General features: G+C 53.5%; 2 protein-coding genes across 2 annotated transcripts; both read right to left on the minus strand.

Annotated features, from left to right (window-relative positions):
• Window positions 1–1,169: 1,169 nt before the first annotated feature.
• Window positions 1,170–15,790, minus strand: CATSPER4 (cation channel sperm associated 4; the record flags this gene model as incomplete). Its single annotated transcript, XM_082662811.1, has 11 exons — window positions 1,170–1,223; window positions 1,845–2,010; window positions 2,556–2,767; window positions 3,528–3,702; window positions 4,982–5,115; window positions 5,309–5,429; window positions 5,599–5,696; window positions 11,632–11,733; window positions 14,895–15,038; window positions 15,517–15,591; window positions 15,719–15,790. 11 exons carry the CDS (start codon window positions 15,788–15,790, stop codon window positions 1,170–1,172), a joined length of 1,353 nt encoding a protein of 450 aa, XP_082518937.1.
• Window positions 15,791–16,571: 781 nt separating this feature from the next.
• On the minus strand, window positions 16,572–27,083 carry CNKSR1 (connector enhancer of kinase suppressor of Ras 1; the record flags this gene model as incomplete). Its single annotated transcript, XM_082671923.1, is given in 22 exon segments — window positions 16,572–17,179; window positions 17,466–17,647; window positions 17,739–17,838; window positions 17,920–17,981; window positions 18,130–18,203; window positions 18,471–18,542; window positions 18,705–18,778; window positions 19,634–19,806; window positions 20,219–20,249; window positions 20,328–20,434; window positions 20,578–20,654; window positions 20,763–20,833; window positions 20,920–21,021; window positions 21,304–21,372; window positions 21,485–21,544; window positions 22,275–22,379; window positions 22,459–22,500; window positions 22,924–23,008; window positions 23,587–23,768; window positions 23,871–24,028; window positions 26,881–26,951; window positions 26,953–27,083. Coding segments are annotated over 22 exon segments (2,283 nt in total). The 3' UTR covers window positions 16,572–16,924.
• Window positions 27,084–27,390: the final 307 nt, after the last annotated feature.

Consider the following 27,390-nt stretch of genomic DNA (forward strand, 5'->3'; position numbering starts at 1 on the left):
TGATCTCATCAGTCTCCCAGTTCTGGGGCTGAGTGCTGGCCGTTTGATTTTAGAGCTAGTGCTCAATCTTATCCTCTCCCGATTGCACAGATGGGGAAAATGAGGCCCAGTGATTTGCCCAAGGATGAGAATCCACCGAGGCAGCTCTTCATAGTGCCCACGACTGCCACAGCTTTCTCAGACTCTGCATTGCCTAGCTCAGGACCTGCTGTGGCTCTCGATGGTCTTTGTATGAAGCTCCCAAAGAGGTCTCACAGGTCCCAAGTTCTCCACCGGACTTCATCCACCTGACCCTCAAATTCCTCCTGATGCCTTCCAGGAAGCTTCAGTGCTCTTCTTCCCCAGAGAGCCTGCCAGGACCCACACTTCGCCCAGCCATTCTCCATTGATCCAGGATAGAGCTTCCTGTACCTGCATGACTTGGTCGATGGTGACCCCATCAGACTAGAACTCCCCAGAATGAGGACCAGTCTCCTACACCTTCAGACACAGAGAGAGGGTAGGGCGTCTCCTTCATAAGAGAGGCACTCCCAACTGTGAGGAACTGTGAGGACCAGATTTTCACCCCCAGAATTTAGGACCCTGAGGGCAGGGATTACATCTCTACCGTTAAGTCAAAAATTTTCAGGGTGTGGATTTTCTCTCCCATTAGACTGGAAGCTCTGGAGGACAGCCAGTGACTCTCCCATTGGACAAACAGGCTCTTGAGGGGCAAGGCTGCCTCAAGGGTTTGGAGATCCACCAGTCAGACACATTGGTCCCAACACAAAAGTTTATTGCTGATACAGATACCTGGCCCCACTGGCCTCACCTTTCTTCTCTTGGTGCTTGGGCCCACTTAGACTCCATCTAGTTCTGGTCTAGCGGGATACCAGGGATGCCCATCCTTAGGGCAAATCCTGGCTGCCTTGGCCAGCACCCCCTTCTGTGCTCATCCTGTGGTAGGGCTCCCACTCTCATCCAGCATCCTTCTCCATCCCGGCTCCTCTGGACCTGGGGCTCCCAGGCACAAGCCCTAGAGATGCTGCCCCCTTCCATCCCCAGGCATCTGCCCGGGGGGTAAGGGAGAGGATGGGTTCAGGCCAGGATGTGCCAAGTCATGCTAGTGACGCAGAAGATGCAGTGGCTGGGTGTGTGTGCTCATGCCCGTTGGCTACCGTCCTGCCCTCTCAGCGGCTCAACTTGTGTTTGTTAAGGAGTACATTTGTGTTGGATTCCTGAACCTGCAAACCAAGAGGTCTTCTTGTCAATGCCCCCACCCTGACATGGCAGATGCCCCCTTACTCCCCTCCTTCAGCTCAACAGCTGTTCATCCAGGCCTGGCAGGAAGTCCTTCACGTCTAACTCTAGCCTGCCGAGTCTGCTCTCTGACTGTGGGAGCTCAGGCCGTGGACATTCACAAGGTTCCCAGTCTGATGGTGTGGGAAGCAGAAAGAAACTAAATAATGTGGGAGTGTGACTTTTTCTCCATAGAATCTTCCTCCCTCAGGAGGCTGCTCCTCTTATGCACCCTAGACAGGACCTGGGGGTCCTATGCCCCCAGTGGGCCTGAGTATCTGCCACTAAGCAGGAACTGAACCGCTCAAGTCTCACTAAGAAAGGGTAGGTTTGACGGTGCTGAAGACCAAGATGGCTCAGTGGTTGGAGCCCTATGGGAGGGGCGGGGCCTCCCGAAGAAGTAAAAGTTGGAACCTAACCAGATTGGCGGTGACTGCTGGGGTGCTTGGGAGTCTAGGGGGCGGACCAGATCTTGGAATAGACAGAGGCCTTGACTAATGGGGTTGAGGCTGAGCTGGGTGGCGTGGCGAGCTGAGTACCCATTGGGTAGGGGAAGGAAGCTGCACCTTTTCCCTGTTGACGAGCGCAGTGATCAAGTCTTGCTGGCAAGTCATCTCACGGGTGGCTATGGAGGACCCGCTTGCCCTCGACGGGCTCCACGACAAGTGCCTGTGCATCAGCTCCTCCTCCTGTTCCTGGTTGAAGCGGATGGAGCGTACTTCGTCCACTATCCTGAGGGCGGAGAGGTGAGTGCGTTCCGAGGGTGAGGGCTGGAAGGCTGCCCTCCCATCTTTTCCCTGGTGTCCAGCCCCCTTCGCCCTCTCCCTTTACTCTGAGAGAGACCCAGGCCGAGGCTTAAGGCTCTTGTGAGATGCGAGGAACCGGGAGGTCTGGATTCCAGTTCCCTCACCGACAGGCTGGGGAAACCTGGACAATTCACTTAACCTCTCTGGGCCCCAGGGTCCGCATGATAAAATGGTGAGGGCGTGGGCTTCCCTGGTGGCACAGTGGTTGAGAGTCCGCCTGCCGCTGCAGGGGACGCGGGTTCGTGCCCCGGTCCGGGAAGATCCCACATGCCACGGAGCGGCTAGGCCCGTGAGCCATGGCCGCTGAACCTGCGCGTCAGGAGCCTGTGCTCCGCAACGGGAGGCCGCAACAGTGAGAGGCCCGCGTACCGCAAAGGAAAAAAAATGGTGAGGGCGTGAGGCCAGAAGAATCTGAGGCTCCACTCAGCCCTGACTCACGAGACTCGAGGGTACCCCCAGTACCCGCCCTACGTGTTGAGCTCATCTCGGATCTCCTTGTACTGCATCAGGTTCTCCTGTATTGCCTCGAGCACCAAGCAGAAGTTGTCGAATGTGTTTTCTGAGAGGTTCGTCGGGAGGCCCCCCATAAACGGCTCCTGGGGGACGCCAGATGTCTCCAAACGGGCGACCACACAGTGCACCAGCGGCAGCTCGTTATTCCCATTTCCCTCCTCGCTGCCTGTCTGGGGAGGGGGAAATGGAGAGGGAAGGACAGCTCAGCCGGCACCCCCTCCCCTTGCCCCTTCCTGCTTGGCTTCAGGGAGGATGAGTCTCAGGTCACCAGGGTTCTAACGCCCCTTGTTTCAGCTCTAACCAATCTTAGGCTCTCTCCTTTGCTGTGGGAGCTTAACTTGAAATGCGCGAGCCCATCCCTCACCTTTTTGGAAATTCTCACCCCTTTTCAAAACCTAGTGCTTCCCCCACCATTTCACTCCTGATAAATCCTACCCAGCAAACTTCTGAAACCCTATCTACTCTCAAGTCACAGCCCACAGCCCTCAACACTTTAGGCAATACTCCACCCTACACTCTCCAGCCTTTCGGAAGCTCTACCCCTGAATGAATAACACTATAGCTAATATTTATTGAGTTCTTAGTATGTGCCAAGTACTGTTCGTTTACCCATGAAATTATCATAATAGCCCTATGAAGTACTATAATTATTTTCATTTTACAGGAAAAGAAATTGAGGCTTAGATTGGTTAAACGCCCTAAGGTCACTCAGCTGCTTAGATTTTAGTTGCCATAGAACAAGACACCTAGGAACTCCACACTCCTCAGAAGCCCCCGTTGGTGAGTTGGCCGTGGGCAATGCTGCCTCCGCATCTCAGGCTTGGCTTTCTTCAGGCCCTCGAGTGTGCGCGCGCGCACAAACACACACGCTCAATTCAGCACTCATATACACTCTGCCTCACCCCCCTCTGCCCTCCCCATCTCACTCACCTCACTGAAGACTATTTGATGCTGTTGCCCCTGTTCGCCTGCCTTTATCATTTGCTCCAGATTGGTGGTGACCACGACGACCAACAGGTTGATGCCAATGAAGGCACTGATGGTGATGAAGATGGCAAAGTAGATGGCGCCCCCAATCTCCACTGCGTACTCCCTTGTCTCCATCCTGGAGATGGCAGTCAGGGGCCCTATCACCTCCCTGGCCCTTTGAGCCTCAGTTTCCTCATCTATGAGATGGGGAAATTATCTCAAGGCCCGCTGGGACTTCTGCTGCCTCACTGCTGTTGTGGAGCTCTAATGCCTTACTCCTAATTGTTCCCGCAGCTGCTCTTTACTGAGCGCCAGCTGTACTGCCAGACAGTGGGCGGTCCTCAAGCCAGCCCTGCAAGGTGGGGATTTGTACGTCAGCATTACCGAGTTTAATCTATTGGTTATATTCTTTAGTCGTGTCGTTCTTATTATAAAAAGTAATTCAAGCTCATTGTAGAAAGATCAGAAGGAAAATATACAGGAAAAAAATCCCACCTACTGTTAATACCTATTATAAATCTCCCATAAAATATTTTCCCAAATAATAGTTTTCTCTCTCCTGCTATGCGTGTGTGTGCATGTGCATGCACACAGTGCCAGTCTCTACTAATTCTCACAGCAATCCATGACATGGTTAATAATGTATTTTAATCCCCAGTTGACAGATGAGGAAACGGAGGCTCAGACGGCTGCATGGCTAGTGCAGTGGAGCAGACTCAGAACCCCAGGCCACCTTTATTGCACACTCCATGATTTTTCTACTGCCTACATCATAATGGGTAATGAGTGCAGAAGCCCCTTTACCAGCTGGGCTTCTACTCTCACACGAAGGAGATAAAAAGAAAATCAGTCAGGGGGACCCACTCCCTGGAGGGGACTGGAAACAAATAGAGTTTAGGCTTAATGGGAAAGAGGTAAAGAACAGAACCCAGGCAGCCATCTGTGGCCAATAATGACCCTGGGCAGTGGGTCTCAGAATGAATAAATGAGACCCTAAGTTCTCAGGAGTGCAGTCAGTTTGGTGGGCTCCAGTGTGGGCTGGGAGGCTGCCTTGGAGCGCTAGATGCAACCACAGACCTGCTCCCTTGCCCAAGGCCTAGCTGCCCAGCTGCTGAGCATAATGGGAGAAATCTCCCTGAATAGCCTGCAGTGGGACCTTGAATGGGTGGAGTTTCATTGGGAATGACTCTTCAAGTAGACTACAAACCCAGAGCCCTCAGCTCCAGGGAGCCTGCTTTTCTCCAGTTTAAAGCCCCAGGCATCCTCCTCCTGCTGTGCCATCCTCATCCCAAGCCCTGGAGCAGCACGTCTCCCTCCCCAGTCAGTTTTTTGCCCCTGGGAGCCCAGCCCCTCCCTGGCTAGCTTGCCTGGACTGGGCCCCACCCCCCTCCCCTGGAAGCCCCATGGGCACTCACTGAAAGTTACTGTAGATGTCCACCCAGCCATCCTGGGTGATGCAGATGAAGAGGGTATACAGGGCAACCTGCATGTTCCGGAAATGCATGGGCACGAATGCACCAAAGAGAGTGACCCCGAATACTGAGAACACCTGCCAGAGAGACCAGAGACCGGCCCGGACTTCACCAGAGGGCCTTAGGGACAGGCCATGCAAATGAGCTGCCAGGGGAGTCACAGGGCTTCAGGCCCATAGCCTCTCCTCTTCTCCAGACACCCTGTATCCCCAGGGACCTAGGGGCCTGTTCAGGGAAGGGGAGTAGCCGGGGGCAGGGGAGGGCACTGACCAGCATGAAGAAGAGGATGAGCGCCATGATGTAGGCCATGTCGGGCACTGACTGCAGGATGACACGGATGATCCGGGCCAGGGGCTCCACTGCCATGCACACGTGCACCAGACGAAGTGCCCTGTGGCAGAGCCTCTCAGGGGTGCCCCTCGGCCCTTCCCAGACCCCTCCTCCTCACCATCCCCCCACCTGCCCAGAAAGGCAGAGCTGATCCCCACCTGGTAAAAACCCCTTCCTCTCTTTCCCAGGGTCCAGACAGGTCCCTCCTTTTCTCAGAGTTCCCAGCTTACCTGAGGGTGTAGGTGATAGAGATGGCACTGAGTTCATTCACGAAGAACCCCAGGAGCAAGATAAAGATGATAAGGAAGTTGAGGATGTTCCAGCCGTCCTGGGGGGTGGGCCAGCCCCAGCAGGGTCTGTCAGGCCCAGCCCATGGGTTCATCCTGGGTCTGCCCTCCGTACACCCCAAGGATGGGGGACTCAGTGGTCCTCTCGAAGCAGGGCCAGTCATCTGCCATCCACTGCTGTTACTCATCCTGCTGTCGCCCCAAACACGCCACAGAACATGCATGCGCTCGCTGTCTCATACATGTGTCAATAGCCAAGTGCAGTGTCTGAAGCACACAGTGGAGTCTCTCATATATACACAGCCAGTTCCTAAGCTGAGCGCCCACCTTGGCTACTGCGCTGCTGACAATGGCCTTGCCCTGCAGTTAGGTGACCTGAGAGTGTTTGGATGCTCCAGCTTTGTGTGACACACACTACAATTAACAATAAAATGAAAATAAATACTGATTAAAACATTAAGGAACAGTGCTTCAATAGCCAGGTCAGAGGTGAACTAACTCTCACTGCAGAAGAAAGGCACATTTTGCAAGCCCTTTGTCCAATATGGCACAAACTCTTTTAGAATGGGGATGGAGGAAGGAAGCTCATGTGTATGACAAATTTGAGCACAACCACTACAGAGGAGAATTTGCTCTAATAAACAATCCGCATTTACCTTTGACCAGTGATCCCACTTCTCGAAATCCGACCCACACAAACTCTAGTACAAGTACAAAATGGCATTTGTAGAAGGCTGAAAATAACCAAAGTGTTCAGCAATTGGGACACTGGTTGAATAAACTACTGCACATTCAGTGGAGTATAGGATAATAAGAAAGGTCTCCATGTACTGATACAGAAAGATCCATTAAGTGACAAAAAGGAAAGTGCAGAACAGTGTTTACAGTATGCTACTGTTAGGAAAGGGAAGACTAAAAATATGTACATATTTGCTTATGATTGCAAAATAAACACTAGGAGGATAAACGAGATTATAAATAACGAAGATTATCTGAAGAGGGTGGGGGTGAGGGAAAGGGAAGAAAGGTCAGGAGTGGGAACAAGAATTCTGTGTGTGCCTCTCAGTACAGTCTTTTTTTTTTTTTAATTGTAGTATAGTCGCTTTGCAGTATTGTGTTGGTTTCTGCTGTACAGCAAAGTGAATCAGCCACACGTACACATATATCCCCTCTTCCTTGGATTTCCTTCACATTTAGGTCACCACAGAGCACCAAGTAGAGTTCCCTGTGCCATACAGTCTGTTCTCATTAGTTATCTGTTTTATACATAGTAGTGTATATATGTCAATCCCAATCTCCCAATCCATCCCACCCCCGCTTCCCCCCTTGGTATCCATTCGTTTGTTCTCTACGTCCGTGACTCTATTTCTGCTTTGCAAATAAGTTCATTTATACCATTTTTCTAGATTCCACATATATGTGTTAATATATGATATTTGTTTTTTTCTTTCTGACTTACTTCATTCTATATGACAGTCTCTCAATACAGTTTTGACCAATATGTAGCTGCATTAAGAGAACTTTTTTTTGTTTTTAATTTTATTTATTTATTTATTTATGGCTGTGTTGGGTCTTTGTTTCTGTGTGAGGGCTTTCTCTAGTTGTGGCAAGCCAGGGCCACTCTTCATCGCGGTGCGCGGGCCTCTCACTATCACGGGCTCTCTGGTTGCGGAGCACAAGCTCCAGACGCGCAGGCTCAGTAGTTGTGGCTCACGGGCCTAGTTGCTCCGCGGCATGTGGGATCTTCCCAGACCAGGGCTCGAACCCATGTCCCCTGCATTGGCAGGCAGACTCTCAACCACTGCGCCACCAGGGAAGCCCTATGTAGCTGCATTAAATATTCAAAAAGAAAATGATTTTTAATGGAGAAAAAGTTCTTAAATTTATTAGGCAGTCCAATAAACACAAGCCCTCCTTGCGTTTCACATTCAAAGTGTTGGTGCCTAAACATACACAAGGAGACACAAGTCTGCCTGTCTACAGATCCATCCCTCTATCCATTCAGTATTAAGCTCCTACTATATGCCACACCTCAAATCAGATCCTGAAGATACAGGATTTCGCCCTGCTTGGCTCACAGACTATTTTGAGGGAGGTGGATAGACAGTAATTTTTTTTTTTTTTTGCGGTACGCGGGCCTCTCACTGTTGTGGCCCCTCCCATTGCGGAGCACAGGCTCTGGACACGCAGGCCCAGCGGCCATGGCTCACGGGCCCAGCCGCTCCGCGGCATGTGGGATCTTCCCGGACAGGGGCACGAACCCCTGTCCCCTGCATCGGCAGGTGGACTCTCAACCACTGCGCCACCAGGGAAGCCCCAGACAGTAAGTTTTAACTCCAGGTGAGAGGTGAGTACAAAGCATTAGGGAGACAGAGCAACAACTAACCTAGCCTGGGAGAGACAGGAAGACTTCCTGGAAGAGAAAACATCTGCAAGAGTCTTAAGCTGTAAGTAGGAGGAAAGCAAGTGAGTAAGTGGCAAAGAGATTTTATAGACTAGGGGTCAGCATGGGCATGAGGTGAGAAACAGCAGTGTGTATGTGTGTGTGTGTGTGTGCAGGCACTTGAAAGTGTGTGTTGGGGAATGCCACTACAAGCAGCTTGATGTAGCTGGAATACCCAAGGGTAAAGCCAGGAGTGATGAGGCTGCAAAAGCAAGCAAGAGCCACATCATGGAAGGCCTTAAGCACAGTGAGGCATTTAGCCCTGATCCTAGAAACAATAGGGAGCCACTGGAGTAGTTTAAGGTACTTTGTCTTGGGCCTTCAGAAAATTACTTTGATGGCAGGTGGGGTACACAGGAAGCCATAGCAACATCCTGGTGAGAGAAGACAAGGTAAGAGCTAGAACAGGGATAGCAGAGATGCAGAGGCAGCAAGAAATCTGAGAAATATTTAGGTGGTGAAATAGTAATTAATAGGCTATGGAGGTAAGGAGAGGGAGGAGCCACACAAGGGCCACGGAAAAGGGGGCACTAGGGGCAAAACTCTGGGGAGCCCCACGTGCCTGGGTAATATTTGAGATATTAACTTGCAGACTTTCCTCCCTCCCCTGCATTCTCCCTTTCCATCTACCCATTCAACAGGGAGCAGTCCTTGTACACTGGGACCAGGGGAGGGGTTGGGGGTGGGGAAGGAGACAGCAGAGGGCCTCTAACAAGCCCTGGCTTTTGGCCCTGGGAGGCTAGCCTCAGATGAATGTTAGGGCTTGGGACATTAGTTCTCAGCCATTAGTTCTGGAGGGTGGTTTTGCCTTCCAGAGGACATCTGGCAATGTCTGGGGACATCCTTGATTGTCACAGGTAGGAGGGTGCTAATGGCATCTAATGGGTAGAGGCCAGGAATGCTGCTAAACAATGCACAGGACAGTCCCCCAACAACAAAGAATTATCCAGGCCAACATGTCAACTGTGCCGAGGCTGAGAAATCTTGCCCTTGAGAGGACAAGCAGAGTGGCTTGGAAGAACAGAAGATTCTCAAGCTTGCTCCAGTTCTCTTGTGTTAATGAAACAGAGCTTAGCTTTGAAAGTGCAGGCCCCTTGAAAGTGCAGGCCTTCCTAACTGCTGCTAAAAGTGAGACAGGCTGGGACCTGGGACCCTTGGCTGCAGTGCCTGCACCTGATACAAGACTCCTGGAGCAACAAAATACAAAGAAACTATAAGGGACTAAAAATAATTGCATGCATGAGCAGCTGGGGCAAATTATGGACAAAAAGATACAAAAGGTCCAAATGCCACTTCTGAAGAGCAGGGAGCAAAGGTAGGGGGTTGGGATCAAAAGCAGGGTACTGTGCATGCCCCTTGCACACATCACCAAAGGGGTGGGCAAACCACCCAAGCCACAAGCTCATCCCCCCTCTGAAGAGAGTGGACAAGGGAACTTGTTACTTGTTCTCTCTCCCCGCTGCTGCAGCAGGGGCCCCAATAAAGCCTTGCCTGAATTTCTTGTCTGGCCTCTGATCAGTTTCTATTAATTAAGGAGGCCAAGAACCCTGGCCGGTAGCAAAAGAAATCTCACGTCTACAGGAAGGAAGAAATGTTCTCTCTCATGCAACAGATGTCTGCCTGTAACCTAGAGCTAGTTCTGAAAAAGTGGTGCATTGAAATGTTCACAAAAAGCATGGTACCTATTCTCCTCTCCAGTGTGGAGACATGTAAATATGCACCATCCTATTCTATTTTCTGTTAATAAACATCCTCCCAAGTGTTGTTTTCACAAAGCATTCTTTAAGACATCTGGGGCTTCCCTGGTGGCACAGTGGTTAAGAATCCATCTGCCAATGCAGGGGACATGAGTTCGAGCCCTGGTCCGGGAAGATCCCACATGCTGCGGAGCAACGAAGCCTGTTCACCACAACTACTGAGCCTGTGCTCTAGAGCCCGTGCTCTGCAACAAGAGGAGCCACCGCAATGAGAAGCCTGTGCACCGCAACGAAGAGTAGGCCCTGCTCGCCGCAACTAGAGAAAGCCCGTGTGCAGCAACGAAGACCCAACACAGCCAATAAATAAATAAATAAATGTATTAAAAAATATATATCTGGACTTCAGAAATATTGTTCTAGGTTCTACATTCTGTGTTCTATGAAGTGACACCTCTAACCCCTGGAAAGCTTGTAATTCTAATTGGTTTTCCTGGTAAAGGTATTTAAATGACGATTCCTTTTTATGAAAGGTATAAAAATCTGATAGGTGTTTCTTTTCAAAGCCTCTTCTTGCACATGCCCAAAGGCAAGATAAATCCCTTGACTCCAGAAATCCCTTAACTCTATAAGTCCTATTGAAACAAAGAATTTGAGTCTTTGTCTCATTTTATGTAATGTTAAGATCTGTTCCCACTCAGACAGCTTTTTGATACCCTCCAGAAGAGGGGTAGGCAAACTATAGCCCAAGGGCCAAATTGACCAGCAGCCCCTCTTTTTAAAGACCCTTAGGTTTAGAATGGTTTATATATATATATATATTTTTGGTTTTATGTTTTGTGACATGTGAAAATTACATAAAGTTCAAATTTTAGTATTCACAAATAAAACTGATTTGGAACCTAGCCATGCTCATTTGTCTATGTACTGTCTATGGCTGCTTTTGTGCTCTCACAGCAGAAGTGAGTGTTTGCAACAGAGACTGTATGGTCCACAAAGCTTAAAATATTTATCTGGCCCTTGTGAAAATTAATAAAGGGAAACCTCACTACAATGGAATTGGGAGGCCAAAAGGGGGAGCTCTCACGCAGTATCACTAGATGTCAATTACAGGAAGAATTGTCAATTACAGACTTGAACAGAAAAATCCCAAAGGGGAAAGAATCATCAATTACAGGCCCCAACAGGAAAAGATGTACATTGCATCTCCTGCAAGAAATCAACTATTCCAGCAACTCAGCCAATGAGAGACCATCATCACCCTGAACTCTCACTTTTCGCCAGTAGATTTTGGTTCAAAACAACCCTTCCCAACTTCCTCCTTTTTCTCTATAAAATAAGGTTCCTCTCAATGGTTTGTTGGACTAGTCTATGGCTTATGCTGTCGTTTGCTAGTCCTGATTTGCGATTCCTCTGCTATTCCCAGATAAACCCTTTTTTGCTGGTAAAATAACTGTTTTATTCTTAAGGTCAACACCCTTTACAGAAAATCTTTACTGACCCCTGTTCTTGAACCCTGTAAATTAAGGTGGGTACTCTCAACTGTATTTCTCTGATAAGGAAATCAAGGTTTGCCCAGGATTGCAGAACTAGGGAAGGCTGGGTCAGGAACTGGAACCCTGGGAGGCTGCACTTCTAGTACAAATTACTTTCTGCCACATCACAGACATCTCAGAAGTAGTTAGTTTCTCCTTCTGCATGAGCACACATGCACACACATGCACACACACCCGTCCCCCTGTGCACCTTGCAGGGCCAGGTGGATGGGGATGGGGATGGGGTGGGGTGCTGTCCCTAAGGAGGAATAGATGTGATGGCAGGGAGGGCCCAGGATCTCACCTTCCAGAAAATCCAGAAGCCATTTAACCAGCCGAGGAGAAGTTCACAGATAAGGATAGTCAGCACAATGTCATCTATGGTAGAGAACAACTCATAGTGTTTCTACATGGAAGATAGAGAAAAGGAAGGGCAGAGAGGTGAGTAGGGGGTGGCAAGACCAGGGAGAGAGCATGTCTTCAGGGGAGGGGAAGCCCAGATTCTTACTGCTCTTCATCAGCATCTTTGTAGCTCCCTTTAGAGCACCCCTTCCATGTACGTGCTAGGCACCGTGCTAAGACCACAAATGTATTATTTCATGTTACCATCACCATCGTCCTATGAAGTAGGTTTAATTTCCATCTTGCACTTGATGGGAACCTCAGAGAGGTGCCCAAGGTCAGACAGTTAATGATAAAGACTGTTGTCTGACTACAAACCCTTGTTCTTAACCTCTAGAGTAGGAAAAGGGAGGTGGAGAAAGGCAGAACAGACTCCAGGATTGGGAGGAAAAGACCTGGCCCTTGAGATGGAGGACACCAAGCCCCATCCTTGCTTCTCTGATTGTCCCAACCACTCCTGCTGCTCCAGCTCCCAAATCCCCCCAGCCAGGCCTGACCAAGCTCCTGGGTATCCCCCTACTCACGGGTCCAAGACATGTTCCTGGGTGGACGGATTGATGGATGGATCCATGACTTTGAGTTCTGTTTAAAACCCAACTCATGTTCACGCAATCTCCTGTTAAGCTGTGACTCTGATATAGTTTGGGACATGAACAGCTCCCAGCCCCCAACTCCACCTTGGCAGTTACCAAAGTCACCTGGACTCCTCCCTTTCCTCACCTCCATGACCCACAGACTCAGTGCTTCAAGCCTCTTGCTCCCCACACCTTGCCACCAACCCCATCCACCAGCCAGCGCGAGGCTGGGCAGAGTTTCTTCTTTTTTATTTTTTTGGCCACACCACGCAGCATGCGGGATCTTAGTTCCCTGACCAGGGATCGAACCCAGGCCACCTGCAGTGGAAGCGCGGAGTCCTAACCACTGGACCACCAGGAAATTCTCTGGGCAGAGCTTCTGAAACTCAGATGGGAGCTAAAGTTTATGGGCTTCCAGCCTGTTCCAAATTCCCAAAGGGCATCATGGGCCAGGGACATCTGCCTACAAAAAGGAAGGGCTTTCTTTCCCTTCATCTTTCCCTTCAGCTCTACCCCACTGGCCCCTGGTGGCAATAGGCTCTCCTTACTATTTATTCAAAGAGCTTCCTCAACAGTCCCCCTGCCTTCTCCAAGTCATGCACATCTGTGGCTAAATCAGAGTTGCCTTCTCCACCCACAAAGCTTTCATGGCCCCCTATGGCCTGCAGGGTGAGGTTCAAAACCAGTCTGGCATTCACAAGTCTCTAGGATTTGACCTTCATGGGCACATATCCTATATCAGGGATTTTAGCATTTTTGACTGGGACTCAAAGAAATATATTTTACATTTTACACCATAATGCTTTCTCTCCCTCTCCCCTCCTCCCCTCCCTCCCTCTCCCCCACTACAATTTCTACTTCATTCTTTTTCATTTTATTTCATTCTACTTCAAAATGCTGCTATCTACACTCTGAACTCGTTTCATGAGCCATTGATGGGTTTTGATCTGCCCTGTAGTCTACACATTCTACAAACCTTGGCAATTGGGTTTCTGCCTCCACCACATCACAGGCAGCTTGTGTCAAGGTCACAAGAGCTAAACAAGGGATGCTTCATAGTCCTTTCCTTGCCTTGTCTCCTAGCCACATCTGACCCTGTGCCTGCTCCCTTGGTAATGCGCTCTCCTGGGGTTCCTCCCACTCCTCTGGCCACTCCCCCTCAGCATCCTTTGGCATCTCCTCCTCTATTTTCTGCCCTCTACTTGGAGGCTCTCCTCAGAGCTCTGTCTTGGTCCTCTTCTCACTCAACACTCTCTCCAGGCAACCTCATCCATTCCTTGAGCTTCGGCAACCATCCACCTAGATGCCAGTCACTCTCATGTTGCCATACTTTAAACCCTGGCTTTCCTGGATAAACAACAAGTCCTACTGTATAGCACAGGGACTATACAGTATCCTATGATAAACCACAGTCAATATCCTATGATAAACCACAATGGAAAAGAATATAAAAAAAGAATGTATAGGGCTTCCCTGGTGGCGCAGTGGTTGGGAGTCCGCCTGCCGATGCAGGGGACGTGGGTTCGTGCCCCAGTCCGGGAAGATCCCAAATGCCGCGGAGTGGCTGGGTCCGTGAGCCATGGCCGCTGGGCCTGCGCGTCCGAAGCCTGTGCTCCGCAGCGGGAAAGGCCACAGCAGTGAGACGCCCGCGTACCGCAAAAAAAAATGTATATATATACATATATATATATATATATATATAACTGAATCACTTTGCTGTACAGCAGAAATTAACTCAACATTGTTAATCAACTATACTTCAATTAAAAAAATAAAAGTAAAGTAAAATAAAATAAACTTTGGCTTTCCAATGACATAGGATAAAACCCATCCTCTTTAACGAGACCCTGTGTGATCTGCTGCTGACCACCCCTCTGAACTCATCAGTCACCACACTGGACATTTTAAAGATACTGATTTTCAATAGCACAATCCACGTATGTGGTAGACTCCTTGTAAGAAATTAAAACATCAAGGGTAAGACCCAAGCCATAGCAGACTTCAAGCTGGACACACAGAACTCACTTCCATGCTGTTTGTTCTGCCCAAGACACTCTTCTCCACCTCTCTCTGCCTGGCCAACTCCTATTCATTCTTTGCTCTCTGCTTAAATGTCCTTTTCTCCAGGAAGCCTTCCCTGACCCCCAGATTAGGGTCAATGCCTCCTCTGAGCTTCCACGTACTCTGTGACACCCAGGCATTTGGAATGATATGTCTGTCTATCTGAGACAGAACTGGGTCTGTTGTGTCCGTACCTGGCACTGAGTGCAGTATCTGGTACAGAGTGATTCTCACTTAGTGGCTATTGATTAAAATGGGATACCCTTCCCCACAAGGCACCCATTTGCCTGCCTCTGCTCACACCATTTTTCTGTTGTCCTTCCTCTGCAAATCCAATGCCTTTCTCAAAGCTGGGTCCCCCCTACCACGAAGTCTTCCTTGATCTTTAAGAAAGTCAGCACTGACAGGCCCTTGAAGAGCATCCAATCCAACCATCATGAACAGATGAGGAGCCTGAGGCCCCGAGAGGGAAGTGACTTGCCCAGGCCCCTGTTAGATCAGTGGGTCAGAGGTCAGGCTGGAGTCCCACCTGGTCAAGAACAGAGTTGGTGCGGAGAGCAATGGTGATGGCATTGACCACCAGCAGCACGGCCAGCAGCAGGTGGAAGGCCGGGTGTCGGAGCAGCTCCTTGACATACATGCGAGTGATGAACTCCTGCATGTCCCAGGCATCCTGGGAGAGGGTGGGGGACCTTCCTTCAGGCAGGTGTCACCGTAGGAGGCCTCTGCCTGGAAGTTTGCTCTCAGTGAATAGGGACCCTTGGGGGCCACTCTTGGGAAAGAAGTTGCCTGAGAAGGGATCATGGAACGGGGGCCTCAATGTAGAGGTCACTACCTAAATGGCCACTAAAAGCGGGTCACTGCTGGGTGGTCTTTGTAGGGGTCATTGTAAGGGAGACTCTTTTGGGGTCTCTGCTGGGGAGTGGCTGTCATTATATAGGGGCTCCTGTAGGGGCACTGCCGGGTGGTTACTAACATACCATGGCAGGGGCGGTCACTGCAGGGATCACAGCTGGGACATTTAGAAGGCAGAAGGGGCAGAGGTATTCTGAGGGCCGGTTGCCCCATAGACACAGCTGCACAAGGGTCACTGTGGGGGTGAGGATTGCTGCAGACCCCCCAACAGGCTGCAGGCCCGGCCTCGGCCTTACCTTACTGCTAGTGATATCTCGGCGGTTGACGAGCACTTGCTCCTCTGGCCGGAGGTAGGGCTCGTGAGCGGCCCTCTGCAAGGGCGAGGAGAGGGCCCATCAGTGCAGCCACTGCCCCTCCGGACTCAGTATGGTCCTCCAGTGCCCCGTCCCACCCCAGGATGCCCAGCTTGGGCAGTGCAGCCAGGCAGGTACCACCTACCATGCGGTTCAAAGGATTGATATAGGTGGTGTCAGTCCAGTGCTGCCACCAGGTCCTCTGGTTATGCGCCATAGTTGCTCAGTGTCCCTCCCACTCCTCAAAGAAACTTCATTCCAAGCTGTCCTGCCCCCCTTCGGTGATATCATAGAGGCTTCTGTGACCTCCACCTGTCCGCATTCCACCAAGGAATTCTCACACCAAGAGAAGCTCTTCCCACTGACTCCCCTCAGTATGCCACAGAGGAGGCCACGGACACCAAGGGGCTGGGTGGGGTCAGAGGTCAGAGGCTGATAAGAGCAGGTCAGGTCTCCTGTGCAGCCTGGATGGAGACACAGGGGCGGGTCCCTGCTCTGTATCTAGGAGCTGGAGGTGGGACTGGGCTAAGGAGAGAAGAGGAGAAAGGTGTTTCGTTCTGTGGTCCTCCTCCTAGCAGACCTCAGCCTGCAACCCTGCCCACCAGCTACCCCATCCCACCACTCCAGTCTCCAGGGCTGCAGCCCTGGCCGCCTTTCCAGGGAAGGTACGTTTCCCCAGCTGTAGAGTGAAAGGCTGGTCTCTTATTTTTCACCTTTCGCCCCTGGAGATGGGGCAGGAGAGCACTCCGGCCTCTGAAGGGCTGGGGAGAGATGGGCATGGGTAGAAGTCCCCACCACCCTGGAAGGCATGGGGCTTCAGGTACAGAGCCCAGGCTGGTGGGCCACACAGTGGGCTAGTTACCAAAAGCACTCACCCCCCCTCTGACAGCTTTCATCCCAGTCCCCTCCGGGAAACAGATTCCAGATTCTAATACAGAAGTCAAAGGCACATGTAGATTTCTGTTAAAGAAACTGACTTTATTTAGTTGAAAAGCATCTCCTGGGTAAAGTGAAGAACGCCCATACAGAATGGCTTGGCAAACGAAGTGCTGCGGGGCGGAGGGGGCAGGTCTGTGACCCCACAGAGCACAGGGTAGGAGAGAGTTCTTTCGGCCCGCCTCTTGCTCCTTCCTTGGCACAAAGCTCACTTCACTTCACCCCACTCCAGGGGAGGGAGGAGCAGAAATGGCAGCAGCTCAGGCAGAGGCAGTCAGCTTGGGACAGAACCATGGACAAGCACTACTTCCAAACTGGAACAGAATGCAGGGATGCTCTGTCCTAGATGTGTCAGAGGTGGTCCTCAAGGCCAGAGGTCAGGAACTAGGGTACTGGCCAGTTAGAAGCCAGGAGGTCAGAGGTCACTCTCTGGGGTCAGGGGGCAGAGGCAGGAGTGCTCCTCAGGCTGAGAGGGTGGGGGGTGGGAAGACGGTTCCCTGGAGTCAGAGTTCGGGACTTGGGAGCTGCCCTCAGCCCGCTCCACTCCGCAGGCCCCCAGGCCCTCTGAGTAGAGCTCCTGGTTCTGCTCCTTCCACCTGCGGAATTTCTCCCCAGTGAGCTCGGGGTCGCCTAGCACCTCCTCCAGGGCCTGCAGCTCCTGCAGCTTTGCCTGGAAGAGGTGTAGGGGTTAGGGCCATGATCACCCGGGGAGCGAGCAGAGCCTGAGTCCAGAGCTAGCTCTGGAGTCCAGTGGCCTAGAACCCAGCACCTGGCCCGGTCCGGCCCCCATCCTCAAATCGAGAGCCTGGTTCCAGGAACCTAGAACTCAGCCCAGTCCACAGCAGAGCCCAGGGCTGAGGGCCAGGAACCGAGCCGAAAGCCCGGAGCCCAGCCCTTAATGGTGCCCTGTGCCCGCCCCCGAGCCCAGCCCCTAATGGTGCCCTGCGCCCGCCGACCTTGAGCGTGCTCTGCAGCGCCCGCACGCGGTGCGCTCGCTCATTCAGCTGGGGGTCTCGGTTGCGCCGCATGAAAGAGCTCCGCCATTGCTCGTGAGTGAGGGGCTGCGGCCTGCCCAGGAAGGACACGCCACCCAGCCTCAGCCCCCGTACCATTCCTTCCAGGGCCCCTTCGCTGCTGTCTGTGGGAGGGGAAGCAGGGTGAGCGTGTGCCTGCCCCCAGCCCTCCATCTCGGCTCCCAGCACCCCCGCCCCCCCGGCTTGGCTTGGCACCTGTCGGAGAGCCGAAGGAGGTCCGTGGGCTGCCCTGCGTGAGGGCGGCCACAGGTGATGTGTCTCCGTGGAGGGAACTCCCAGCTTGGGCCGGGCTGGGCTGGGGGCAGGGTGGAAGGAGAGAAGGGTATCAGTCTGAGTTCCACGCCCTGCTCTTCACCCCGCGCCAGCTCCCACTCACCGAGGCTGAGCAGGATCCAGCCTCATCATCGGGGTCTTCTGCTTCCGTCTCACTGTAGCAGTCTGGGGTGGACAAGAGTGGCTGGGGAACCCACTCAGCTTCACAGGGTTTGGGCAGGCCAGGAGGTGGGCTCGGGGGAATTGAGCTCCCAGCCCCCATCCCAGGGAAGGCAGAGGCTCAGGGAGAGACCCAGCCCTGTGAGGCACCCACCTTCCTCTCGGGGCAAGGGGGCACGGCCTGGAGACCGGTACTTGGAAATGCAGGTTATGAGATGGCGCACCCACCTGTGGAGGGGCAGATGGGTCTCAGGGAGTTTCCACTTACTGTACGCCCGAGGCTTTCGCCTGTATCATCTTCTAATTTAATCCTCAGAGCAACTCTGAGAGATAGGAATTCTTACTAGTCCATTTTAGAGAAGATGAAACTGTGGCTTAGAGGAGTGAGTGTCTTGATGAGCCCTGTCAGAGAGCTGGGCTCTGAATCCAGGCTCCTGAGCCCAGACCCCCGGGCACGCCCATGCAAGCTGTGGAGGTGAAGGGGGTGGCACTCACATGCTCAGGTCCGTCAGGGTATCAGCAGCGAAGATGAAGGGTTTGTACACGTTATGGGTGAGCTGGAACACACTGCCAGGGAGCAGAGGGGCCTCACTCACCTGGGGGTGCCCATCCAGAACACAGAGAGGCTGGACGGGGCATCCCAGCTACCTGCCGCCCCCCCCACCCCTCCTGTCACCTACCTCTCCCTTTCTCTCCCCACCCCCAGCCTGTCACACCTCAGGACTTAACTATTTTTTCTTCTGATCTTGTCCACTTTCCAGACTGTAGTTGGAGACATTGATGAGGCCCTCAGCCTTCTCATCCTGGGGAGATCACAGTGTGAGGGTCAGCTTGAAGCCCCAATACCCTCAAGGCCCAGTCAGGCTCCTGAGGGTGGGGGAGGGGAGAGGGCATTTCCTGGGCTCTCTAACCGCTCATCTCTCAGTGCCCAGAGCTCAGGGCAGGAAGCTGGGCTGGGGTCAGGAGGTGTGACCAAGGGGTGCCTCTGAGCCTGGCAAGGGGAGCCAAAGATATCCAGAGAAACAGTCAAGGAAGAGGAGCCCCCTCCTGCATTTGCTCCATCACAGGCACAGACAAAGCTGCTTTGCTCCTTTCCCTGCCTGGCCTTCTTTCTCCTTTCCATCCGACTAACCCTCAGGCATTGATTTTTCAGGAAGCCTTCACCACTCTTCAGGTGGACTAGCCACCTTTGCTGGGTTCCCACCCACCCCTGGCTCTTCTGCCATCATAGTATGTGTTCCCATATTGTCCCTGAGTGTGTATTCATCCCTCTCCCCACCGGCCTGAGTAACGGAAACGGTCCAATTCTTCCCTGTGTCCCAGGGCCCAGCCCAGAGCTGGGTGTACAGTAGGCACCTTGAATGTTAGTTGAATGAATAAACAATTGCTTGAACGGCCCATAGCTAGGATGAACAGATTAACAGAAGAGGAAGGAAAGGCGGGTGGAATCAAAGAGATTCTACCCGGCCTCTGATACCTTTTCCAGACCGCTTTTATACACACATCGGCTCAGTTCTCTCTGAAGACTGTCCCCGTTTTACACATAGGAACACTGGGGCACACCTGCGACCACAGATGGGAGTGGACCGTGGAGGAGGGACAAGAGCCGAGGCCCTGAGGTGACTCACTTGCTTACCTGTGTGTGTATGGGGTCTCACCTGGGGCTGGCGGTACCAGTAGAGCGTGTGTCCCTTGAGCACAAACCAGCAGCGGCGCCAGCGCGGGCCCATGAAGCCCCCGGGCACCTTGCGCAGCAGGAGCCAGCCGTCACAGTCAGGCCGGCCCAGCTCCCGGCAGGACACCCGCCGGCGGCTCAGCTGCGTCGCCACGCCTGCAGCAGCACAGCGCGGCTGGTCAGTGAGGGGCTGGCGGGGTGTCCCGGACCCCCAACCTGCTCCCTTGCCCCCCACGAGCACCCCCAGCTGATATTTCTGAACCCGTGCTCTGGGCTCAGAATGTGACACGTGTCACTTCTGAGGTGGGGATGACTCTTCCCATTTTAGAGACAGGGAAGCTGAAGATCAGAGGACAAGCTGTTTGTCCAAAGTCACAGAGCTGGCGAGAGGCCCAGGCTGGGAGCATAGGTCTGTCTGACCCCAGAAACAGAGCTGTTTCTAGGAGAGGCTGTGTGTGAAGTGTGTGTTGGTAGCGGGGGCGGGTCTTGCCCAGCACTGTAAAGACTTGTAAGAGCTTGCCCAGCACTGTAAAGACTTGAAGGGCACCCCGTCAGGTGCATTTCATACCTTTTGATTTCTTGCGGCCAGGGACAGGACTCTGAAAGGACCACAGGAGGTTAGAGAAGCATATGGGTACAAAGCCACAGACCCCTCCTTGCTAAGCCCCAGAGCTTACCTTGTCAGGGTGTTCTGGGGGCTCTGGAGCATCTGCTACCCCAGCTAGGAGTGTGGCTGAGGGTGCATGGGGGCTGGGCAGGGGCTCCGGGTCAAGGGAGGTCGAGGCTGTCAGGGAGGGAGGAGAGAGAGGGAGTGTCCCTGAGCTCAGAACCGGGCCCAGTGGTAGGGTGGGGGTGTAAGAGTCCAGGGTCAGGCAGCCCACATGCCTTGTCCAGGGCATCTGCTGACTGGTGGGGCTTTGAAATTACCTGTCCAGGCAGCAGGGCTGGGTCCTGGACTTGGGTTTGAAGTCAGGTCGGAGGTGAAGACATCTTCCGATGGGGCCCTGGAGAGATCAGGGAGAGATGAGGTGAGCCATGGCCCACCTGCCAAGACCTACCTGGGGCCAAGACCTACCCGGGGCCAAGACCTACCCGGGGCCCGAGCCTGTCACCTGGGAGACGGCAGGGCCGAAGCCAGCGATGGGCTCACTGGGCGTGGGGGGCCTGGGGCCTGAGGAGGGGTCTGAGGAATAATCAGAAACAGGTGATGGAGCTGGCGACAGACAGGGGTCTGAAAGCAGACTGGGGGCAGGGGTGGGCGGCAGGTACCTGTGAGGGTGTCTCCGGCACTGGGACCTTCTTCAGCACTAAGCTGACCCCGTCTGGCTCCCGGAGCAGCTCCCTCACCACGTTTTTATGGGGCCAGCCCACCTGGGGGACAGGGCAGAGGGCAGGGCAGGGATGCTGGGCGGGACTGAACTGGGCAGGAGGCTCTGAGGCAACCCGACAGCCCTCGGCCTCGGAGCACTCCCTCAGCCTCACCTTGTCCTCCTCCAGGAAGCCTCCACGAGCCCCTCTGACCTGTGTGAGCTGGTTGGCTTCACGGAAGGCAGCTCCCACAGCCCTGGTCTCCCCAAGGGAACCTCTCCACCCACTAACCTGAGTTCTACTCAGGACCCCCTTCCTCCCACCACGCTCCTCCCCTCCCCTCACCACCACTTGCTCATTGATCTGGACAATCTCGTCTCCAGGCAGGATCTGCAGCCGGGAATCAGTGGGGACCTGGTGGGGGGTGGGATTCAGAGAGTGCACCCTCATGGGGCTGGAAGCGGGCTTGGCTGGCAGGTTGGAGGGCCACGGGGGTGGGCGCCTGAGAAGGGTATAGGAGCCTCACCTGGGTGCCCACTCGAGACACAAAGTGCAGGCAGTTGCTGGTGGTGTAGATCTCCAGGCCCTGCAGGGCAGAGGCTGCAGTCACTAAGGGTGTGGGGACCGCTGGACCAGGACGCCTGCTAGGCACCAGGACTCACAGGTGAGTGGAATGGGGGAGAGAGCTGGCCTCAGCTTGGCACCGCTCGACTTGTCATGTGACTTTGGGCTCACCACTGCACCTCTCTGGGCTCTGCCTCTTCCTCCCCTAAGGGCTGAGGGGAGCAGGTTGCAGACTTCTGAGGTATGAGATTCTCAGCAACTTTCCTGAAGAATCTCATACCTCAGGGACAGGAGCGGGACAGGGCAGGGCTGGGGCCTCTGGTTTTCCCAACTGGTCAAAGATTAAAGCAAAAAAGTTCATGTCCTCTCCCCTCTCCCCTAGGTCCGTGTCCCAGGGCTGGGATGTGTCACCTGAGACCACACCAGCTGCAGCCCCTCAGGACCGGAGAAGGGGCTGAATGACGGTGAGACCCCAGGGAAGTCCCCTGGGCCTTTAACATCTGTACAAAAATTCCCTGGAAGTCCAGTGGTTAAGATTCCACGCTTGCACTGCAGGGGGCGCAAGTTTGATCCCTGGTGGGGGAACTAAGATCCCACATGCCACGCGGTTTGGCCAAAAAAAGAAAAAAACAGGGCCTTCCAGCTGTGACAGTATAGGATTCTGGTTCAGTATAGGATCCTAGAACCAGATTTCAGGGCCCAGACAAGGCTGCTGAGGGGTCAGGGGTGAGAGTTGAGGGGTCAGGGCTCACCGAAGGATCGTCCAGCGGCACGTGCTGTAGCACGGCCTTCTGCTCCAGCAGCTCCTCTGGGCTGCAGCTCAGGATGTTGTGGCAGATCCCGGCCACGTGGCTGCTCTGGCGGATGGAGAGCAGGATGTCTAGCCTGAGCCCCGTCCCACCCCATCCCCACACCCCACTCACCCCCCAGACTCACAATCCTCAAGACTTTGCTCTCCTTCTCAGCCGCTGGACAGTCCTGGAAGCAGAGTGAGAGAGCAGGGGCCTGCCCTGAGCAGGGCGCACTGCCTTCGCCTGAGGGCAGGGGGATTTCCTGCAGTCCCTCCCGGCGTCCCGAACCCTGGCCCCCTTCCAAGAACTACATGGCCTTAGAGCTTTCGCCCCAAGGTCTCATCCCCCTGACGCCAGGCCCCCAGAAGTCACCACACATGCCCTCCCCTGCTTCACCCCCTCCTGAGAATCAGACTTCCTGTGCTGCCCTCGCCAGCTAGGAGCTCCCACGCCCCCATCACCCCCTACCCAGTGGCCGGGCCTCCTCTCTTTCTGCCCTCGCCTCTTCCGGCTCTCACACCTGATCCTGTGCTGATTCACAAGTTATAAAAAGCTCTAGCCTGACTTGGTCTCTACAGCCTGGGCCAAGCCTGGCCTCTGGTTCTCCTACCTCCTGCAAGGCCTGGCCCAGCTCCCCGCACAATTCCCCAATCTCCTGGCAGGATGAGAAGTCATTTAAGTGGGAGAAGAGGTACCTGGCAGAGGGAAGGATGGAGCAGTGGTTAGGGAACTGAGCTTAACAGTCAAGCCACTGAACCACCCTGCACCGGCTACACATCTGAGACTCTGATGGGTTTTGATTTGGGGTAAAGGAGATGACTGATACATCTAAAGGCCTTAGTCAAGTGCCTAATAAATGCCAGGCCCTGTTCTAGGCACTGGGGAGACAGACATTAAACATATAATTACATCAATAATGATTTAACTTCTACTGCTGTGAAGTGTAGGGAGCTCTGAGAGTGTGTAACAGGAAAGGCTTCCCTGAGGAGGTGACATTAGAGCTGGGACCTATGGGACAAGCAGCGGCCAGTGAAGGGGGTAGAGAGCTCTTTATATAATGCTGTTGATGTGACTGTCATGATTACAAGCAGGAGGTGGGGTGGGAACCCAGGCAACCCAGGGCCCCTACACAGACCAATTAACCTCTTTGCCCAGTTCCACTATATCTGAACAAGAGCAAAGCTCTATTTTTCTCTCCCAGGTCCCAGGGGAAGCCAAGGATGAGAAGGGTCCCCTCACCAGTTACTCAGACCCTAGGAGGAGACCGAAGTACCTGTTGAGCCAGAAGAGGAGGGAACGGGCCTCATGCACCAGCTCCATGGCCGCGCTGAGGACATCTGCAGGAGGCTCAGCACAGCCCCCCAGGCGACCTTGGACTAAGCTCTGGAATACCCGGATCCCCTCCAGCAGCCCCTCTGTCAGGCTCTGCAGGTTCTCTGACTGTAGCCCGGAGCTCTGTACCACAGAAGGGCAGGTTAATTCCTGGCAGTGGCCAGCCCCCCATCAGCACCCCAAGGTGGGTGGAAGCTGCAGCCAGTGTGGCCGCCATTCACTCACCAGGGCCCGGAGCTGTTCCACCCCTTCCAGGATGAGCTCCTGGTGGCCCAGAGGCCACACAGTTAGAGCTTCCAGGCTTCGGGGGCAGAGCTGGAGCAGGTACTTGCCAGGCAGCTCCCAGTCCTCAAAGTGATAGTCCTCCAGGGAATCATCGAGGCCTGGTGGAAGAACGAGGGTCAGCATGGGGGAGCCAGGGGGTGTCAAGGCCTTTCTGGTCAGTGCAAAAGTCCTTCTCCTAATGACCCTGAGACCCAGGCAGTGTTCTGCCCTGCCCATTTCACAAATAAGCCTACTGAGTTGAGAAGTAGGGTCATATAGGGCAGTGGTTCTCAAAGGATGGTCCCCAGACCAGCAGCCGCAGCCTCACTGGAAAACTTGTTAGAAATACAAATTCTGGGAAATCCCTGGTGGTCCAGTGGTTAGGACTCAGTGTTTTCACAGCTGTGGCCCGGGTTCAATTCCTGGTCGGAGAACTAAGATCCCACAAGCCGTGTGGCATGGCCAAAAAGAAAAAAAAAGAGAAATAGCCAAAACATGGAAACAACCTAAGTGCCCACTGACAGATGAATGGATAAAGAAGATGCCACACATACACACACACACACACACACACACACACACACACACGGGAATATTATTCAGGCATAAAGAAGGAAATCTTGCCATTTGCAGCAACATGGATGGACCTTGAGGGCATTATGCTAAGAGAAATAAATCAGAGAAAGACAAATACTGTATTATCTCACTTACATGTGGAATCCCAAACACCCAAATTCATAGACACAGAGAACAGATTGATGATTGCCAGAGGCAGGGTAGGAGGGGGTAGGGGAAATGGGTGAAGGTGGTCCAAAGGTACAAACTTCTATTTCTGTCAGTTTGGGGGATGTAATGTACAGCATGGTGACTACGGTTAGGATTCTGGGCTTTCACTGCCATGGCCCCGGCTCAAGCCTCAATCCCTGGTCGGGGAACGAAGATCCCGCAAGCCACACGGCATGGCCAAAAAAACAAAAACAAACGAATTCTCACATCTGCTGAATCAGAACTCAGGGGCAGGGCCCAGCAATTTGCATTCTAACAAATCCTCCCGGTGTTCTGATGCTGCTGAAGTCAAGCTTGATGGGGCTTTGGAGGCAGGGAGACCTGAGTGACAGCGACTGAGCTTCATTACTTAATTACTCCGTGCCTCAGTTTCCTCACCTATAAAATGGGGAAAATAAAAACGCCTACCTTCTAATCATGTGTATTAAATGACACGACGCATGTCAAGCACTTGGCCAGCTGCCTTGGTTCATGGTAGACAGTAACAGCCCCCGTATTATTATCGCCAGACTCTTTACCGTGATCCCCAAGGCCCTGTACGATCCGGCCACCACCTGCCTCTACAGTCATCTCTTGGCGCACAGCCCCTCAAACTCAACACTTCAGATCCAGAGCACTAACTCCCTGCAGCTCTTGGAATGCTGTCTTGCCTCAGGGTCCTCAGATGTGCTCTTCCTTCTGCGTGGAGTGCTCTTCCAGCTCCTTCACGTCCTTTTTCATCTTACTCCTTCCAGGACGCCTTCCACAACTCCCCAGGCTGGGTTGGGGTCCTCTGCTGCTCTCACTGCCCCTTGCACCTCCACAAACCCCTGCATCAAAGCACTAAGCTCTCCTACTTGATCACGAGCTCTGCAAGGACTGGGCCTTAAACAAGTGTTCATCTCTCATTCCAGCCCAGGCCTCTTACAAGGTAGACACTCACAAGTAAGAAAAATATCTAGTGAATGCTTACTATGTGTTAGGAAAAATTTAAGGGCTTTATACATACTAACACATTTAATCCTCACCGAATCTAGAAAGCAGAGATACTGTTACCCTCATTTTACAGGTGGGAAAACATACAAATAGAGGTTAACAGTTAGCTTTCTCACTCTTTGAAGGAACCCCTGCCGTTCCAAGCCAGGGTCTTTTGTGATCAATAGCTCTCCCTCATTCCCTGTGTGACATTAAGAGCACTTGACTAGGAGTTCGTGAACCTGTGGCTCCGTGGCTCTGAGCCCTCGAGCACCTCCCTGTGCACACAGCAAATGTGCTGTGCTGCCTCCCTCCCAACAGACCCTGATGTGGAACTGCACGTGCCAGGCCCTCAACCTGGTTGTCTTATTTGGTTCACTTCATGAGATCAGAGTTGCCTTTCCCATTTGATGGATAGGGAAACTGAGACTTGTGGTCACAGAACTGGTGAGTGGAGGGGCTGGGCCTGGAACTCAGTCTGGGAGTCTGATGCCAGCCCTGCATCCCTGCTTTCACCGGGGCTGGTCACCCTGAGCCTGCCCTCAGTGGACTCCAGCAGCTCCCTCCACTCTGGCTCCTCCCTGTAGGAGGAGTGTCCTGACTCACCTCCCGGCTCCCAGCTGCAGGTCAGAAGGTCTCCACGTCTCTGAGTTGGCTGACAGTCTGGGACCTTTCCCACCCAACTGGGCTCATCCCCCCTGGAGGCCTAGGGAGGGGCTGTGCTGACCCCTCCAGTCAGGCCGGGGCTTCCGCTCTCACTGGGAGCTTCGGGGTGGGGGGAAGGGAAAAGACACCCCACCGGCCTTATTCCAAAGCCTCAGCAAATCACTTCCTCGCTCAGTGTGTAGTTTTCGGCTTCTGAAAAATACGTTTAATAAGAGCCCACTGCGCCCTGGGGCAGAGGGAAGATGAAGGAGATACAGTGGGGGCGGGCAGCTGGGGAGACACCGTCTGTGTTCCTTACACAACCACTGCCTCCCCATTGCCACCCTGGAGGCTTCTTGGGCTTCTGGGGGGATGGGAGACCTCCTCTGGGTCCTCGGGGGGGCCCCCCCGGGGTCACGTCCATTATCCTTCTGCCAGGTTCACGGCAGACACTCTGTAAATACTTGTTGACTGACTAACCAACTGACAAACTCGGCACGTCCTTTGTCCTTTTCCTCTCCCCGTCCCAGTGCCCCTCAAGCCCGACACTGCCCCAGCCCCACCCACCTCTCAGCCAAGCCGCCACCTTCCCGGGGGTCCAGGTCGCTACTGGCTCCATGGCCAAGCTCGGCTTCTCGGATCCGCACCCGCTCCGTGCTCCGTCTCGCCCGCGCAGGAATTTCCGCTCCCAGAGCTCTGACCTGGGGAGAGGCTGGGCTGGGCTGGGGGCGGAGCCACTAGCATACCTGGGCCCACAAAGCTGGCTAGGTGAGGTGCTGTGACAGCCATTGACCTACTGCCTGTCCCCCTCCTGCCCTGCCCTTCAGGCATCCTAGGGCAGCTGGGCTGCCAGACCTGGGGGTGGTGCCACTGATGTGTGACCCAGGGGACCTCAGAGCTGGCCTGGGATCCCCGCCCAAAACTGGCCTCAAATGGCAGGGTGTGACCCTGACCTTCAAGGCTCCTCAAAAAGGGGCCAAAAAGTGAGCAGTGAGGACGGCAGCAAAGCACAGAGGTTAGGAGGCCAGAGCCTGGGTGCAAATCTTGACCTGGCAGCTTGTTAGCTGTGTGACCAAGGGCTAAGCTTACCCACCAG

This window comes from Grampus griseus (assembly GCF_964374135.1).
Source record: "Grampus griseus genome assembly, chromosome: 1".
Classification (NCBI taxonomy): Eukaryota; Metazoa; Chordata; class Mammalia; order Artiodactyla; family Delphinidae; genus Grampus; species Grampus griseus.